Source organism: Solea solea, chromosome 5 (assembly GCF_958295425.1).
Source record: "Solea solea chromosome 5, fSolSol10.1, whole genome shotgun sequence".
NCBI lineage: Eukaryota > Metazoa > Chordata > Actinopteri > Pleuronectiformes > Soleidae > Solea > Solea solea.
This window is the reverse complement of record NC_081138.1, coordinates 8,054,246-8,069,825: the sequence shown is the minus strand read 5'-3', so window position 1 is coordinate 8,069,825 and position 15,580 is coordinate 8,054,246. Positions and strand designations below refer to the sequence as shown.

The 15,580-nt window shown below is 40.7% G+C and overlaps 1 protein-coding gene across 1 annotated transcript; it reads right to left on the bottom strand.

The window, feature by feature from the left end:
• Positions 1-570: 570 nt before the first annotated feature.
• pros1 (protein S) lies at positions 571-15,520 on the bottom strand. Its single transcript, XM_058629395.1, has 14 exons — positions 15,290-15,520; positions 13,692-13,849; positions 12,778-12,802; positions 12,602-12,685; positions 11,517-11,639; positions 11,246-11,371; positions 7,812-7,940; positions 7,436-7,676; positions 4,147-4,333; positions 3,306-3,470; positions 3,025-3,193; positions 2,601-2,737; positions 2,281-2,509; positions 571-832 (listed from the first exon to the last, which is right to left on the bottom strand). Exons 1-14 carry the CDS (start codon positions 15,366-15,368, stop codon positions 642-644), a joined length of 2,043 nt encoding a protein of 680 aa, XP_058485378.1. The 5' UTR covers positions 15,369-15,520; the 3' UTR covers positions 571-641.
• Between the last annotated feature and the right edge of the window lie 60 nt (positions 15,521-15,580).

Below are 15,580 nucleotides of genomic sequence, written 5' to 3'. Positions count from 1 at the left end.
ATTGTGAGAGCTGTAAAGAAAGACCCTAAAACCACTGTTGGTGACATCAGCAGCAACCTCCAGAGGGCAGGAGTGACGGTATCACAATCTACTGTTCGCAGAAGACTTCATGAACAAATGTACAGAGGCTACACCAGAAGATGCAAACCACTCATTAGCAAGAAGAATAGGAAGACCAGGTTGGAATTTGCCCAAAAGTACAGAGAAGAGCCTCAAAAATTCTGCAGCAAAGTTTTATGGACTGATGAGACAAAGATTAACTTTTACCAAAGTAATGGAAAGGCTAAAGTTTGGTGAAGAAATGATCTGCTCATGATCCCAAACATACAAGCTCATCTGTGAAACACAGTGGAGGTAAAAGCTGAAATGTTCATCTTTTGTCTCATATACTTCTTTTGATGTCAAACCCAAATGTTTTCAGTTTATGGCAAACGTAAATTATTTATTATTATTTATTCTTATTATTAGTATTATTATTATTATTATTATTGATAATAATAATAATAATTATAATAATTATAACAACAACAATGATAATAATAATAATAATAATAATAATAGTAATACTAATAATAATAATATTATTATTTATTTATTTTTCAAAAATATCCCAAAAAGTGGCTCATGTAGGATTGCTTCTGTTAATGATAGTCACTTCCTGTGCTGGTGTGATGGAAACTCTCGGGAGCAGAGACAGGAGGACAGGAATGAGACTTAATACTGTTATGTTTGCTAACAGCCCCATCAAAGTCCAGCTGCCAGTCATTGACAGTGATTTCCATGCAGCCGTGGTAAAACGCTGTCACAGGCGTGGCAGGTAATGGAACATCGTCTGAAAAAAGAATGACAAAAAATATCCATTCAGAACTGGTATTAACGTTTGACCTGGGGCATCTGATCATGTCCTCTCATCTTGATCACAGAAACCATATTCAGAGGTGGTTTTCGCAATCTTTATTCAGGACAGGAGACTGCCCCCTCAGCAGTATCTATAACCATAACTGCCAGAATTAGAAATAAATCAAAAAATAAATACAATAACAAAGAAAAAATGTGGGTATTAAAACGTAAATTAATGACATTTATTTTTCTGAAACTATTCTTTTCTGTTATTTCTGATTTTTCTTGATACCCTCATTACACTATTTTTAAGCTAAGCATATTCAACCCACTGCAAAACTTTAAAAGTAGACCTATTACACAGAAAAAACCTAGCATCATGCTCACATTGCCTAGAGATAACTGATACCTGAAAGGGAAATAAATGAGTTGAAGGGTATATGAATAACTAGGTAAATAAATAAATCATTTCGTGGGCATATTTATTCATTTTTAGCTTATTTACGGTCAATAGTCTGTATTTATATAGTGCTTTTCTTGTCTTGATGACTACTTAAAGCTGCTTTACACAACAGTTTTTCCATTTAGCCATTCACACGCATTCACTCACACAGTCATATAGCGCATCTACACATTCACACGCTGACAGCACAGCTGTCAGGAGCAATGTGGTGTGTGTGGTGCCTTGCGCAAGGATGCAGTTATTTATTTTTAATTATGGCAAATTTGGTCCTCCATACAGCTGACTCTAATCAGCACCCATGTTGATTTATATGTAGCCACCATCGCTATATTAACACTGGGCAACACAGTTTATTTTTTGTCTAATAAGTAAAGTCTTCAATGTGACCTGTCCAGGGTGTACCTGGCTCCCTCCACATCGCAGGGTTTAGATTGGCCCATCAAAATGCTATTACGCACCAATTTTATTTGCAAAGACATGAGACCGACTAACATCTCGCAGGGGTCCGGTTTCAAAGACTTCATCCAAGAGCTTGAGCCAAAGTACACGGTTTCTAGCTGCATGACCATCAGCGACAGAGTTGCCACGGAGGTATATGTGACGGTCACTGCACACTTTATAGACGAGGAAAGGGAATGACCAAAGCTCAGACAAGCTACACAGCCAAAAACGTTGCCAGATGCATCGGTGACACACTCGGGAGAGTAAAACGTGAGTCGTGAGTCAGTGCTCTCCATCACCACGGACAACGTGGCTAATTATATTAACGCCATCAAGAGGCACCTGCAGGTCGCCAGTGTCCAATGCATGGCCCAGTGGACAGAACAACCACATATTAAGTTAAAAGGTATTGAAATATTAATTAAAAAATGTAATATAATTTGAATATTATGTAAAAATAGGTGCAGCAGAGAACCTGCATTATTATGCAGAATCACATATTCACTTCAGTGACAAACTAACAACATCTGACTAACCTGGTATCCCACCAATACATGTACTGACGGGGTTCTGCATGGTGGTGTTGAGGTGTGCCAGCGCCTCCTGCAGGACATCGGTTGCAATGTAAGTAACAGTAGAGGAGTTGGCCAAGATTTGGATTCCTGTGGAAGTCACATTCAGCTGCAGTGTCAACCGCTCGGGGTAACACAGCATCAGCGAGTCCAGTCTTGCCACGGAGATGTCATTCAGGAACACTTGCAGATCCTGGACGAAGGGGCATCAATAAAAGTTTTTTTCATGTGTATGAGTAAAGTCATGCAGGTACATGAGAGAATAAAAGCTTTAAAGAACTTACAGCATCTCCTTCTCCCTTTGTTACCACAGCAACTGACAAGGGAACTGTATTGTTGTAGACCAGGGCAAAGAGGACACCAGTGCTGCTGGATGGACGTATAGTCATCCTGACATCCACAGTCCAGCTCTCAGAATCTCCTTATTAAGCACACACACACAATACACATTTTATTTGTAGCCTGTTTTTTATTTTAACAGGCTGGAAACACACGGTACTGGCAAACTTGTGTTCATATCTACAGTATTAACATTCATTTACACTAGACATGTCTGCAAAGAGGGAAAATGAGCAGTAACAAAAACGCATTGACTTAGAAGCACTAATAAATGGACATTCAAAAATGTTTGTAAAAAGTCTTGAATTTGTAAAACTTTTAAATAGTATAATATCAGTCTTGTGATCAATAAATTGCAACTGAACTTACTGTAGTCAATGTTAAAGTGTGCCAGTCCTCCCCCAGTGAAGAAAGATCCTCGTTCCACATTGACAAAACAATGTTTACTCTTCTTCTCTTGGATGATCTCATTCACTCCAGATGCTCCCTGATTCATCAAGTTCCAACCTCTGATGCAGCCATCAAGTCGAGGGTTGATCTGACACACATATGGAAACATACAGTAAGGAAACTTCTGATATGAAGTACAGTTTTTTCCTCCTGTGGTGACAGACAAGAAAAACCAACATGGGTGAAGTTATTTAGCTTACAGGTAAGATGAGGTTGTTAGTGCGGTTGGGCAGTCCAGCAATGTAGACCTTGGTCACCAGTTTTCCATTTACTGAAGTAAAGAGACTCTCAGGGGTGTTGATGCTCATCACAGCTTCTTTGCTGATTTTCACACTGATGCTTCTCTCGAGTTCATCCACCGATATCTGCATGTTTATCATACAATCAAAGCTTTCACAAAATGTGGATAAAATGCCAACACAATAAAAAAAACTTAAGCAGTTTACCAGCAATTTTCATGTGAACGGCACCTAAACAACTTGTCATTAAGATACGCTGTTTCACCACAAACTTTTGACTCAAGAGGCCTCTTGGATGAGAGGTGAAACATCTTTAAGAAATCAACAAACCCAATAGCAACTGATTCAATTACTTTTAAGTACCAATAAGAAATGATAGTGGTGAAAAGAATTTGTTAGGAAACAAATGATGAGGTGAAACTGAAAATTTGACCAATAAGAACAAACAAAGAAGTGAATGTTTTCCGAAGGTGTACATTGCTACCCATCCAGACGAAAGCATAGCCCCAGAGTTTTCAATCTGAAAGGGAGACAGACATTTTCGGAGCTCGAAAAATGAGGGAGCAGTGTGGACTGCAGGTGTATCCAAAGCAGAATTTATAGTGGTGTGGATGTAGCCTGAAAGACCCAAGTCACTGACAAAATAATTATTACTAATTATATACACATATTTTGACTAAAATATTTCACTAACAGCAGCTTTAACACAGTTGAGCAGTAGACCACACAGTTACCACAACATGACTCTACTTAACATCAAAACGAGTACATGACTACATTACTGACAACAGTGTATTCTTACCACATGCCACTGTCCATCGTTTATAGTTTTTCCTCCATGGATGACCTTGGATGTATGCTGGTTTTTGATTTGTACCTCAATGTAACCGAGCCTTAGTCCCAACATAAACCAAGAGTCTGGCGAGGACTCAGCATACAGGATAACTCCCTCTGGGTCAAATGTGCGGAAGTCAAACTCTGCTGCGAACCTAAAAATGACCAGAGACAGATATAAGTTTTCACAGTAGTTTGACGATAATTATGTTTAAATGTACTTGTGTTGTTCATTTCCTAATAATCATGTTCACCACACCAAAATCCATTAAATTATCCAGCTTTTAATGCCTTTGGTTGTCAGGGATTTATTTCTATCAAGAGGCTTTAATGGTATTAAGTTGATGATATCATGTCATTTTGTGTAATGGGTGGTGTATGAACCCAATTGCAGTACCAAAAGCACAAAATTGATGATGAGTGCATGGGTTTGTTCTTGAGAATCCTAGACCTCCATGTACTGTGAGGACTGTGAGGGCTGTGAGGGAGGCAAAGAAACTGATGGATCCTCCTCCTCGAAGGAAACTGCCTCCTCTTCAGACAGGGAGTCCTCTCCCAGATCTGGTGCAGTGGAAGGACCAACAGCAAGTGTCCTACAACAAGAGCCAAGAATGTTGCTGTGGGGGGGCTGGTCCAATGCTGCTTGTGAAAGTCTTGAATGATCTGCCGGGCCAAAATGTGTTGAGCAGGGATCTAGGATCCCTCCTCTGGGCGGTAGCCTTCCCAATCGATGAGGTACTGGAAACATCTTCCACGTTCGCAGGAGTGGATGATGCGGTGCACAGCGTAACTGACTCCTCCATCAATGAGGCGAAGAGGAGGCAGTGGCGGAGCAGCAGGTACCAGTGGACTCTCAGGGACTGGCTTGACCCCGGATGCATGGAAGGTCGGGTGCACCCCCCGCAGGGCTGATGACCTTCTCGATGGCGAACGGTCCTAATAACCTGGGACGTAGTTTGCTGGACTTGTGGGTGGAGAGCCAAACCTTCTGGCCCATCTGGTACTCTGGAGCTTGACTGGGTGTGGAACTTGCACTTTTCGGCCTTCACAAAAAGGGAGTTCTCCAAAAGGCGTTGCAGAACAGTCTGCACATGGCTGATGTCATTGACCAAGGCCTAAAAGACTGCTGGGACACTGATGAGGCTGAATGGCATAACAAATATTCATAATGTCCGGTAGTAGTGTTGAAAGTAGAATTCCACTCATCCCCCTCTCTAACGCTGACAAGGTGGTATGCATTACGGAGGTCAAGAGTGTTGCGGAGATTTGATTATTAGGTGAGCCAACAAAGGATGTAGTTTCTGGAGTCAGAGTTAGTTGAAAAGCATTATTGGAAGCTCAGATCTAGGGAGAACTCAGACAATGCCGAACATGAACAAGTAGATGTTAACAGTTGGACATCCTCCTTCAGTCTGCCTGTGAGTCCCAGTAAGAATATTTAAAGGGTTTTGGAGAAACGGGGGAGAGGGGAGAGAAGTCAGGACAAGATGCCTGGCACCTTCCTCTGCTGATACATGTAGCTGACCTTGGGGAGGACTGCATAGTTGAGTTATCAGTCCTCTGCCCCAGTCAGGTTAGGCACAGCAAAAATATAAAGAGGCACATTCTGTAGACAATTTACCGGTGTCAGTGCTACACTGAGGCCTTTGTGATAAGAGAGTTGTGGCTGACACAGTCCTGAGTTGTTTAAGTTTTTACTTGGGAATGTAAGCTGCTAATTTTAGAGAAGGCAGAATAATAAGTTTTTCTCTTACAAAGAGGATACCGTTTTTTTATGGTGGTGTCATTCAGCCCCTGGTAATAAATGCAGGGACGCAGGGTCTTGTCCTTCTTCCCCACAAAGAAGAATCCTGCCCCAGTAGGAGACGAGCCTAACCCAGAATCAGAGGAATGTCAGATGATCACAGCCGGACAGTAACGGAGTACATTTACTTGAGTACAGTACTTAAGTACAATTATGAGGGATCTATACTTTACTCGAGTATCATTTTTGGGGAGTACTCATGACTTATGAAAGCGGCCAGGGTGTGTGAACCACCAGGGAGGAGGAGCTTGACTTGGAACAGGGGGCACAAGCTTGAGGAAAAAAGATTTTGCTGTCATGTGACTCACCAGGACTTCCTCATTCACTGGTAAGCCTGATCTTTTAATGGGCAGTGGGAGACGAAATGTACAGCTTGGCCACACTACATACAGAGGTTCCCCTCCGACAGCGCTCTCGCTCCTCTGGAGTAAGCTTGGTGCAGCCCAACTGCATGGGCTCCGGCTCTACAGGAACAGGCATAGCAGGTGAAGAGTCAGAATCAGGCAGGAAGCTTGGGTGATGAGCTGTGGCAGGACAATCAATGGCATTGTGTCTCCTTTCTCTTCTCCAGGACCAGATGCGGAGGTCCAGCTCAATGGACTTATTGTGCTCAATAAGTCCATTGAGTGTTGCAGGTAGAAGGTAGGGAACCAGATCATCATATAGTCCGCCAGTCCATCAAGCCCCACCCCAGGCTCAGAGATCATACCAGGCTGTGGCAGAGCTGAAACAGGAGGTTCAGGTGTGGGGGTTGGAATTTATGGAGGACAGATCAGCTGTTGTATCTGGGTAGAGAGAGCTGCAATGGCTTGGGCTTGGGTCTCCAAAGCTTGTCTGGTGTGCGCAGCAGCTTCTGTAGTAGCACACGCAGCTTGACTGGCGTGAGCCACAATCTCCTCCACTCACTGCTCGTGTGTATGATCACACTTTCAATCCTCTCAAACTGATTCTGGGGTGATGTTAGCTGTGCTGGGTCCATGTTTGACCAGATTGTAAAGGGTAGTATATGAAGCAATTGCAGTACCAAAAGCACATAATTGATGATGAGTTCATGGGTTTGTTCAGTGAATCATGAGCCAATAAACAATACACAGGCTCAGTGAACAGATCCTCTGCTGGTAAAACACACAGGCAAACAGGAACCAGGAGGGTATAGGCATCTATTGAATCACGGGAAGACTTTCCCCCATGCACCGGCCAGCTACAAAGAGCTGGGGCTGTTTATTTTGTTAGGGGAGGTAACACCAATGTAAAGTGCAGTACATCAGGTACAGGGAGGTGGGCGCAACGTGTGTGAAGTGCAATATGTAATATAAAAGTGCTCCTGCTTTCTTCATGATTTCTTAAGTCAGAATAGATCAGATAGAGGAGTTACATAAGAACTTATTGGCATTCATAGTGTGTGTGTTTGTGTTAGGGTGTTTACATGTGTACGTGTGGGTACTGTATTTACTTTGTGTTCTCTGGTAGTCGGAAAAGCAGATAGATGACAGGAAGTCCTGAAAACTCCTCCCCCAGGTAAAGCATCTCTGAGTGTTTGTGGTCATACAGGTCCACACACACAGGGATTCTTTCACAGTATCGTTTACTTTCCACCAAATGAAGACCCTGACGACCATCACAGTAGCACGCATAGCTGCCCACTGTGTTTATACACGTGCCATCACACACACTCAACTCGCATTCGTTGACATCTGCAACAACAGGAAAATCGATTTATGTATGTGCATTTGTAAAACAGATGGATTTTCAAACACGGAAAATCTTGATAGTCATGTGACCTATCAGACTCTAGAGGGCCAAACAGGAAAAATGAACTTAATTCTCACCATTGCAGGTTTTGGAGGTGAAGTTATATTTAAATCCGTGGGGGCAACGACATTCATACATGCCAGGAGTGTTGACACATTTAGCCGGTTCTCGACAGATACTGGGGAACATTAGACATTCATCCTTATCTGCAAAGATACAATGGGTCAAACAGTCACGTGAGACATTGTATAATTATCATTGGCTTCAGAGGTAATATAATAATAAAAAGAGGAGAATGCCTCAAATTCAGCATTTATAATCTACTGCCTTCATCAGATACAGTTGCATGGAATATTTTAGCTACATCAGATGTTTACATGGTTTTAAGCAATACCATCAGGAAAGCATCAGATTGGTCGCCAGTGTCATTCTGCAGCATGACTTGCAGTGCATTCCCATATTGCTGATTTTCAACTGATCGCAGCAAGTGACCTGCTCTGTTACACATGAAACCCGGACCCAGAATTAGGTCGTCTGTGAGTGATTTAGCGCCAGGTTCTCACTTCACACCCCAGCCCTTCACAAAGAAAAGAGAAGCCTCTCCGGGATCACTTGCGTAAACGCAATAAAGTACAAGTGCACAAACTCACATGATGTACAGGTATGATACAAATAATTGTGTTTTACACTTAAGAATTTAATAGTTTACTCATGAAGAGGAGGACGATATGAGCCATGTAATCTCATCATTTAGCTTCAGAAAGAGGCACCTCAGTTAAATCGTTACAAAGTGGTAAAAGTTCAGGCCCATATTATAATATAAATATTTATATTTATTTATATATATATTTATATATTTATTTTGATATTTATATTTATAAAATATTCTGGCCCCCTACCTATTAGAGATGTTCACAGAGTTAGTTCCCCACACCCTAAACCAGACTTGTATCTCTCTGCTTTTAAAGAAAGAAGAAGAAGACTCATTATCATATGGATCATATCGTCCCATTAGTCTGTTGAGTGTTGACTTGAAATACAGTAGTTATCCAATTTTTCTAGCCAGGCACTTAGAATTTGTCCTACCTTCAATTATATTTTTGGAACAAACTGGGTTTATTCGTAATAGAAACCCTTATCCAATTGCTCTCCCAGAAGCTCTGACAGCTCAGGCGTTTGACAAGGTGGGGTGGGATTATCTATTTTTAATTTTGAGTATAATTTGGTTTTGGGGGAGAATTTGTTTCATGGGTTAGGTTACTATATGCTTCTCCCTAAGATATGGTCAGGACAAATGGCACAAATTCTGAATATTTTGGTTTACATCGCCCTTTTAGTCCGCTCTTATTTGCAATTGTGATGGAGCCTCTGTCAATTGCCCTGCTGTCTCATCCTGTCATCTGGTCATTTGTGGTATAACTAAGGTGTAGAGCTGAAGGTGGCGCTGTAGGCAGATGATCTCCTGTGGCTTTTATTTAATCTGTCACGTTCTGTCCCTGCTGCCCTCTCAGTCCTGGGCGCATTTAGTAGATTTTCTGGATATAAACTAAATCTTAGCAAAAGTGAAATGCTTACTGTTAATGGAGAGGTAAATTAACATTTACTTCCAAATTTACCATTTAAGATCACAAATTCTGGTTTTGTGTATCTTGGAGTATATGTTGCCAAAACAATGATTAATCTGTATATGGAAAATGTTCTCTCTCTTCTCCCCAAAATTAAACAGGATTTTAGCGATGGTCCCTACTAAATCTTTCTATATCTGCCAGAATCAATGCAATTAAAATGAAAATTTTCCCCACGCTTTTTATATTTATTCCAATGCATTCCAATCTTCCTTCCTCTTTCAATTTTCCGTAAAGTAGTGTTGTTCTAGATTTTATTTGGAACAAAAAGAAGGCATTAGGAGTCATAGTTTTTACAGAGGCCCAAAGCTCTGGGTGTAAACACTAATCTCTACTATTATTGTGCGACAAACATCAGGAATTTGAACTATTGGGTTAATTAATTAATTATTTCTGGTTATATGAATAATGTGATAGGGGTCCTTGAGTGTTAAAATATGGATTCAATTTAGACGTCACTTTGGCCTGTAACCACTTTCTATTGGGGCTCCACTTGCGGAAATCCTGTTTCCCCCATCTTTGCTGGATAGCACCTTCACTTTTGGCGTATTTCCACTGGCTTGCCTCGCCTCACCTCAGCACAGTTAAAGTAGCGTTTCCACTAGCATAGAACCTGGTAGCAGGTACCAGGTTTCCCAGAGCAGGGTTAGCTTCTGGCAGTTCCAAGCGGACTGAGTAGGTACTTTGGCGATGAGTGCCGTCACAGGAAGAGACGTCCGACACAGAAATCAAGCCGAACAGTGCCGAGATTAGTTAAAACTAATCTCCAACAACTACCAGGAGTCTACCAGGTGTTTTTAGGGACAGCACCGCTGCATCACAGACCCTGCCACTGTGTTTCAGTCCAGTGACTGTGTCAGATGGAGTCTGTGCTCTGGTCATGGAGGAAGTACTGAACAAATATTTTCAATTAACTGATTCTAGTGATTTGATTCAGTTACACTGAGAACAACTGCTTTACAGGTCACTAGTCACTTGTTTGTGCGTGTGTGTGTGTGTCGCGTGTAAAACGAAGTCACCACAGTTTCACGCAGCCGTGCAGTGATGACTCCGCCCACGTTGAGTAGGTACTTTTTTGTAGTGGAGATGCAACCTAAACCGTGCCGTGCCAAGGCGACTTTGTTGTGGGGTGTGTGTTTGATTTATATCTGTAGTGACTATTGTATGGAGAACTATTTTTTCTATTATGTAAAATCCAATAAAAAAAGAAAAGAATAAATAATGAGGCACCTGTGTGTCTGTGCACTTTTACACACAGAAAGAGGCAGCTGCGCTAATGAGTAGATGGTCCTTGGGCGGTGGACCCTCTACCTCCACCTTCTACTGGGTCTGTGTCCCATCAACATCATTGCACTGTACAAGATAAGGACATTCAACCTGTATTTACCTGATGAGGAATATGAGAGTGCACGCGTGTGTAACAAGCAGAGTTTACGTGCATTGTGAACTCACCTATGCAGGCACATATAATGTACTGTTTAAACACCCAAGAAAACCCTGTGTGCAAACAATGTTCCTGATCCCAATATAGTTGTAGCACAGCTCGGCATGGCACGGCTCGACTCTACGCAGTTTGGTTAATTTGCCATTACTATAGTACCTCCTCAACGTGGGCAGTGTTGTCATACCACGGCTGCAGGAAACTGTCGTGAAGTTGTTTTATACACAACACAAAAACACAGACAAGCACAACATTTTATTTGGGCAGGCATCGCCAGTGAGTATACTGTCCAGTCTGTCACACGTTCAGAGAGTGGGAGTGTGGCTATGCAAGAGCACAGAAGGGCAGGAGCTGACGGTTAAAATACAGCCTGCTGTGACTGAAATTAATTAATCTTTGCATTGTTACGGCTGGTCTGCACAAAGTGAAAAGAATGAAGACTTACCCACACAGTTGATTTTGTTATTGCTGTAGTAGCCCACTTCGCACATGCAGTGGAAACTCCCAGGAACATTGTTACATTTTTGATCACATCCTGCTAGAAATTCCGGATCCAAACACTCATCGATGTCTGCCAGGTAAACACAACACATGATGACAGGTTGTCAGCAGTTTGATAATAAAAGTCTCAATTTAAGTACAAAATATTCATACAGGACGTCTTTGTTCAAATAAAACAGACAGTATATAATGCCAAATTATGTGTTAAGATTCACCGTCCTCGCAGCGCAGCCCCTTCCAGCCAGGTCTACACACACATGTGAAGGAGGCCTGACCATCCACACAGCGCTCTGATCCCTCCTTGTAGCATGGAAACGGTGTGCACTGGTTACTAATCTCTGCCATGCAACACACACACACACATATTAACACACACATTAACAGGGTCCTGTTGACATCTGATAATAACAGTGATTTACCAGGAGAAAATTGCCATGTTTGATTGTGATCATTATTGATTGTGTTTACCCAGACATCAAGAATCCAATTGAACTTAATCTCTGTTCTCAATTTTGATGTTTGCATTAATTGCTAATACACAGCTCCATTCGTGTTTACATGTACATGCAAATACAAATACATACAGATTGAGTCACATCTATGAAATACACATTTTCTAAAGCTAGTTAGATCTGTATCTACATGTAACAGACTTAGAGAGAGACAATACAAAATACTCCATAGACTACATCACCCCTGTTGTTTTACACAAAATGGATAGATACTTCTCTCCTCTCTGTATTAAGTGTATACAGCATATTGTTTTTTTTCTAGTCAGTACCTATCTAATTTTGTCTATGTTGCATATAGATGTTTCCTATGTTTCCCTTAAAATGTGTAGCTCGCAGCTGTTGAACATAGTAAATTCTACAGTGTTTACACCTAAGAATCAATTTAGGAGCAGTTCAGCAGAGAACCAAAAACTTGAACAGTCTTTAATTTAAATTGAAAAAACACTAAAAGAGTCAAATTTACTTCACTTTCACCAAAACAATTAGATTTAACACTGTTCAACTGTAGCTGGTCCTTAGTGGAAGTGGTGTAAAATTGACTCAAGTATTACTCTAACACTGAAAAATGTGCCATGTTCATGTCAGCGTCACAAGATACAGTATTGTAAACATAATTTAATTATTATAACATCTAATGGGATAATATAATGCAATTACTAGTGTGCATATCTTGAGCTTAATCTATATCTGGTTGCTTATTCTAAGTATGAGCTTATTTAAGTTAAGGTAATCACATCATGCAGTAATATTGATGTCCATGTAGAGATAAGAATCCTGTGTAAAGTCACCGTTCACACAGGTGCGAAGGTCTGATGGAATGGCAGAATCTGATTGGTGGTTGTTGATACCGACACGATGTGAACCCAGACACACTACAGCAGAGACAGAGTTGCATCAGTAAGAGAAAGAAAACCAACAAAATCACAGCATGTTAAACCGTAAATCATACATGCTACACACTTACCAACATACTTGGGATAGAAGTATTCCTGGAAAGAACACAAACAATTTACACATTTTTACGCATACATTTTACAGAGACTTCCAGTTACTAATACCATCCTAATAGATAATATAATAAAGAAAATATGTATTTTTACTGGTAGAACATTGAATGTTTTGAAGATATAGCATTAGATCTGTAGCTCTAATGATAATTTAAGTGAAAAAAAAATTAAACTGATATCCTTAAATTGTCTGTGAGAAGCACATTAGATATTGTTGTATTTTGGAAAAATAGAAGATCTAAAGAAGTCAGCTTATAGGGACATTTAACCAGCATTTGTTATTATATTTATTAGTAAGTTATTGGAGGATGCTGCTGTTTTGGTGGCATTCGCTGGGCCTTTTTGCTTTTTTTATTCTATTCACTATCTGGGGGCCGAGAATGAACCAAACACACTCAGTGTTTTTAATTTGACTCCCTACAGCAAAATAAATGTGTTTCATGGTTCATACATTGATCTTCTTACATTATTTAGGTGACACAATGTAGGATTTCAACCTTCAAATAATGTGTCCAAGGTTAACATTGGCACTATGGAACTTCTGGTTTAAGGTCCACAACATTATTCTTTTTGACATAAGAAGGACATTTAACATTTAAGGACTTTTAGGAAACATGAATCAACATTTTTTACAACTTTCATCACAACCTGACATTTTATAGATTAAACAACAATTTGATGATAGCTGTGAAAACAATGGATAGATTCATTGATAAGGACTATAGTCGTCAGTTAGTCAGTAAGTGACATTGGGTCTCTTCAGGTGGTTTCCTGAAAGTCTCTTTTAACAGTGGACAAAGATGTACTCAACAGTTTTTGGGGCTCTACTGTCAGCTTAGTGAGATCATGAGTGTCTGGTGAGATCACTTACTGTTTCTGGATCATTCTCAAAGATCTCCCTGGCCTCCTCCCTGTTGCACAGCTCCTCGATGCACTCCCGCTCCATGTTGCCCTCCTTGCTCTCCTCAAACATGGAGTTGGCCCTCCTGTGCCTGCTTAGGAACTGGGAGGCTGAGCTGTGGCTCAGGACTGAGGGACGCACAGAAACACATACACAATTCAATATGACACTTATTACTGGTGTGTGGATCTTATCATTCTTGTCTTGTGTTTGGAGTTACCAACTACTGTCAATGAAAAGTAAGTGTTTAATCCTAAAATAAAGATAGGAGAAAACAAAACATATTTATTAGTGCTGTCAGCAATTTTGGCGATAAATCATTTAACGCATTAAAAAAAAAAAAACCGCAGGTAACGTTGTTTGTTTACTTCCGGTGGCGACGTGGTCACGTGTGCAGGCAAACTGTGCCATCCTGGTTACAGGTCAGTCTTGTTTTGTCCAACAAGTTACCCGACGGCTTGTTGGATAAAACTAAAGTGTGTGTCTCCCTCTTTTTCTCTATGTGAGTTTGTTTTCTCTCTTGCCCTCCCTGACTTATGTGCGTTTGTGTGCTCTCTTTCAGTGTCAACTAGTGTTTTCTGTGTGTGTTGTATTTCTCTGTCTCTCTCCCTGCATGTGCCTCTGTCTGTCTGTCTCTCTCTCTGTGTCTCTCTCCCTGTGTGTATCTCTCCCCCTCCCTCTCTCTTTCACACCCCTGATCAGAACATCATGTCTGATCTTTAATCGATCACCCACCACTTGGATCTGTGTCCGTTGTTTTTTTCTTTTGATTCGTGTAGTGCTTTTTTCTTTTGTATTTCTCTGTTTCTCTTTTATTAACATGTTTACCAAATGTGTACTTCACATTAGAGAAACTGTGTTTAAAGTCTTTGAATTTAAATATACTTTTTGTGTTAATTCTACATTCATTCCATGATTTTAAATAAATAAATATCTGTTATAAGCTTCAGGTTTATTTTCGCGATTAATTACAGAAAAATGTGCGATTAATTAGTTGTTGTTGTTTTAAATCGATTGACAAAACAGATCAGTTTTTTAATTGAATTAAAACATTTTAAACAAACAAACAAAAAACAATGTCATAATCGTGGAACAACCAAACATAGACCAACATAGAATGCAGTCTCTGCAATGTCCTAAAATGTTTTTGTTGTACTGTTTACACGGCTCTTTGCTGTTTGTGAAAGTTTAAAATAAAATAAAATAAATATAAAATACTATACACTGACGTCATTTGTGACTGATAGGATACAGCTTCACTTTAACAACACAGCATGGTCCTGATGACAAATAGCTACATGAACAAAGTTTAATTACTCTTCACTGGATTGACCTAAAAAAAAAAGGGGGTCATTGCGAAACCGTTATTTCCCAGAAATGAGTCGTGGTTGTTGTAATACTCAGCTCATGTTGGTCCAAGCATTTTTTTCTTCACTCTGCTCTCCTTCAAACTTTTACACTAATCTGACTGAAAGCTGAACGAGGGGAGAAAAACAACTAGGACACAGCTAAAGCTGAAACAAACTCAGTGGCTTCAAGAATGTAAACCGCAAAATCCAAACACTTACATCGATAAGCATCGACGAACGTCACGAGATATATGAGACAGGCCAAGGATTCCCAAAGTGGCCGTTTCTTCCTCCACATAATCGAACCGTTCTTACAGCAAGGCCACGGTTTGGCTCTGGCTGAGCTCAGGTCCTTGTGACGACAAAAAACAACTTTATTCTTCCCGAAAGTGCTGGCGTGCAGAGGGAGAGTGAGTGAGTGAGAGAGTGATTGAGTGGTGGAGTCCGCCAGGGGTCCAGAGGGGGGGAGGGGGGGTGTGAGGGAGTGCAAAAAACAGAATGTAAACAACT

Coding starts and splice junctions, on each gene's coding strand:
- pros1 (XM_058629395.1), bottom strand. CDS start 15,368: ATGTGGAGGAAGAAACGGCCACTTTGGGAATCCTTGGCCTGTCTCATA. Junction 12,803..13,691: donor TTGAGAATGATCCAGAAACA/GTAAGTGATCTC, acceptor TGTTCTTTCCAG/GAATACTTCTATCCCAAGTA. Junction 2,510..2,600: donor CAAAGGGAGAAGGAGATGCT/GTAAGTTCTTTA, acceptor CCCTTCGTCCAG/GATCTGCAAGTGTTCCTGAA.